This window comes from Egretta garzetta, unplaced genomic scaffold (genome assembly GCF_000687185.1).
Source record: "Egretta garzetta isolate BGI_Z169 unplaced genomic scaffold, ASM68718v1 scaffold904, whole genome shotgun sequence".
Taxonomy (NCBI): Eukaryota; Metazoa; Chordata; class Aves; order Pelecaniformes; family Ardeidae; genus Egretta; species Egretta garzetta.
Window position 1 is genome coordinate 137,572 of NW_009259525.1, and position 2,953 is coordinate 140,524.

Sequence of the window (2,953 nt, forward strand, 5' to 3'; positions counted from 1 at the left end):
GGGTACTCACCGCTTAAGCGGTATCTGCTTACGTGACCGTTGTCCATGGCAAACGCTCCCCGCTAGCGGGACGGCCTGCAACGCGCGAGACAGCGAGTTAGGGGAACGGGGAAAAAAATGAACAAAGAGCTGCCGGTCGATTTTTTAGCAGGGGTGCTGAATAGCTGCTCCCCCTCCATCGCTCCTGGCCTCGGCGGTTCCCCCCCCGGCGCAGAGCAAAGGCACGCTAAAGCATGGCAGCCGCTATCGGAGGAGCGAAAGAAGGGACTGAGAAGCCCTGGGGAGCCAGGAGCGTGGCCGCGCCGACGCAGAGCCGCGTCGTTGACCCCGGGGCCATTTAATGGGTGACGTTTTCAGTCGGGCTTTGCGTGGACGTCTCCCCTCCAGGAGCCCTTTTGCTGCTTTTCTCATCTCTTTTCCAGCTCAGCTCTCGCCTTTGCCTCCTCCCTCCCTCCTCAGCCTCACCCCAGGGTGCTGGAGGCTCCGCCGTGGCCACGGGTGAGAGGAGCAGCCCGGGTTCTGGCTGGCTGCAGGGTTGGATGGTGCCGTTCCCCAGGAATCGATTCCCACAGCGGGAAAGCGCAATCGCCTTCTTCCCCGAAGGGGTTTTCCCAGGTGAGGCGAAGGCGAGATCCATCCTAAACGTAAGGAAGCTGCTCCTCCGAGCCCATCCCAGCGCAGGCACCGTGCGGTGCCCAAGGGGGTTTTATCCAAGCCAGCTGCTTCCCGCTATGCAAAGGGGGTTTGGGATCCCCCGCAAACACCCAACGAGCAAATCCAACGAGCACCCCCCTGCCACCTGGCATCTGCACCAGGAGATCACGGACCACGGTCTGCCGGCGCGATCCCACAGCCCCCGAACCCCAAGCCCAGGGACCCATCCTCAGCACCGCGCTTAAGATCTCCCCTCCATCCCCATCAGAGCCCCCCTGAACCCCCTCGCAGAGCCCCAAAGCCCGAGGAAGAGCTGGATATGCCTCAGCTGGACGGTGAGGCGATATTTGGGTGTCAGCTCACCGGGGTGCTCACAGATTCAGGCACTGTGGGGGTCACCAACACCCCCCCCGACCACCCAGGCTTGGATTTAACAGGCAAAGGCAGGAACTGCAGCGCATTCACAGCAGCCGCGCTGACGGGGCCGGGGGACCCCTTGGCAAGGGCCACGCCGGCCCGGCAGGAGGAGGGGGCTTTCCTAAAGGCACTAACCCAAAACGACAGCAAGGCTGGGAGGTGCCCGCTCATCCCCCGCCCGCCTTCCTCGGACGCAAACCTCGGCATGCGACGGATAAACACCGGGTGAAGTCTTGGCTGAGAACGTGCTGAGCTCGTGTCACGTACGGACTGAGCTCAGCTTAAGGGACGCTTTGCTGTTCAGCGCTGGAAATCCACGCTGACAGCTTAATGGGTTCGCACCCATTTACCCACAGATTTACCCACAGAGCCGCCTTTCCTGCCCTGGGAAACTGCTGAGCCCAGTTTAGAGGCCCCAGTTCTTCCAGTGTTTCCTGGTGGGGTTTTTCAATACAAAACTACGGACGTTTCCAGGACCGCCGTTCCCTGCAGCAGGGCAAACATCCCTCTTAAAACCCCTCCATTTCTTTCCAATTTCTTTTGGAAATAATTCCCAATTTTCCATTTCTTTGAAAGCTTCCCCCCCAGCCTTTTCTCATGCGCCCTATAAAGCAGCAGCTGAACCAGATTGCCAAAGCCTCACCCAGGGAGACACCGAGCGGCCGCAGCGCTCAGCACACAGGGATTAAATTCGGTGTTTTCCTACCAGCAAAGCAGCATCAGCCTTTCCCCAGCGAGCAAACGAAGGGGCGAGGCGCTCGGGGAAGGGATTTATCGCATTTGCTGGTACCTAAGCTCTTCCCTGCGAGCGTTTCGCTGAGGCGCGCTGCCGTCCCCCCCGACCGGCCTTTCAAATCCCTTCCTGGGAAATCAAATCCGAGGGATTAGGAGGGGCCAGGCACTGCTCTCCCGCTGCCGGCAGCGCCAGCCTCCATGGTTTTTCTTCCCTGGAGACCTGGAGGCTGGGCAGAGCCCGGCTCAGGGGGTGCCGAGGCCCCTCCGCCCGCCGCAGCATCCCTCCGCTGGAGGTTCGGGGCAGCTCCGCTTCCCTCGCGAGCTGCTGCAGAGCCCGGGATACCTCTTCCTGCGTGGGGGAATGATGAAATCATTGAATCACTTTGGTTGGAAAAGACCTTTAAGACCATCGAGTCCAAGCGGCTCGATGCAGGCAGCGAAGCCTCGTGTCCCCGCTGGAAGAGGGGGGCCCTCCCCCCAGCCTTAGCGGGGGGGTTGACACCTCGCTGCTCTTTTGGCACCGTGACCCTCCAAGGCCTGAAACGGCTCCCACGGAACCCCTTGTTGCTGGTCCCAGAGCACCTGGAGCAACGCGGGCACGGCCCCGTGCCGTGCAGACACCCTCCAGAGCGCACCGCGATCCCAAAATTTCACAATCCAAGTTAGAAACCGCAGCAGCGACCTCCGTGTTCATCCTCTCCTTCTTGCCCTGACCCAGACACCAACGCCTGGTTCTGCCAGGTACCCAAGACCGGGCTGAACTCTTCTCACCGGTGAGCTTGGCCCTTCAGCAATACCCCCCTCCCCTCCTCCAGCACCCACCCGGGCTCCGAGCAAAGCTTTTCCATCCTTCTCCATCCCTCTCCTGCCGGAGGGGGGAAAGCCCTGCCCGGCCTTGATCCGCAAGGCAGAAAAGTAGGATCAAGTTTGCCGTGGGCACGGTTGTCAAAAAACCCCCCCCCAAAATCCCAACAACCCACACATCCAAAACTTGACGACATCCTGCACCTCCCACGGCTCTGAGGCTCGCAACGGGAACGTCGGCTTCGCAGCCGGCAAAAGTCTGGATCCTTCCCAGCACCGGCTGGGTCCTGCTCAGCACCAGCACCGGTTGGGTCCGTATTTTACCTGGGCAGGTAACAAACAC

At 60.9% G+C, this 2,953-nt stretch overlaps 1 protein-coding gene across 1 annotated transcript in view; it reads right to left on the reverse strand.

The window, feature by feature from the left end:
• Window positions 1-1,278, reverse strand: part of SYT12 (synaptotagmin 12) — an 8,778-nt gene extending 7,500 nt beyond the window's left edge. Inside the window, exon 1 of the mRNA XM_035893054.1 lies at window positions 1,018-1,278. Within this exon, the coding sequence (XP_035748947.1) occupies window positions 1,018-1,278 (261 nt within the window). The remainder of the gene's footprint in view (window positions 1-1,017) is intronic.
• Window positions 1,279-2,953: the final 1,675 nt, after the last annotated feature.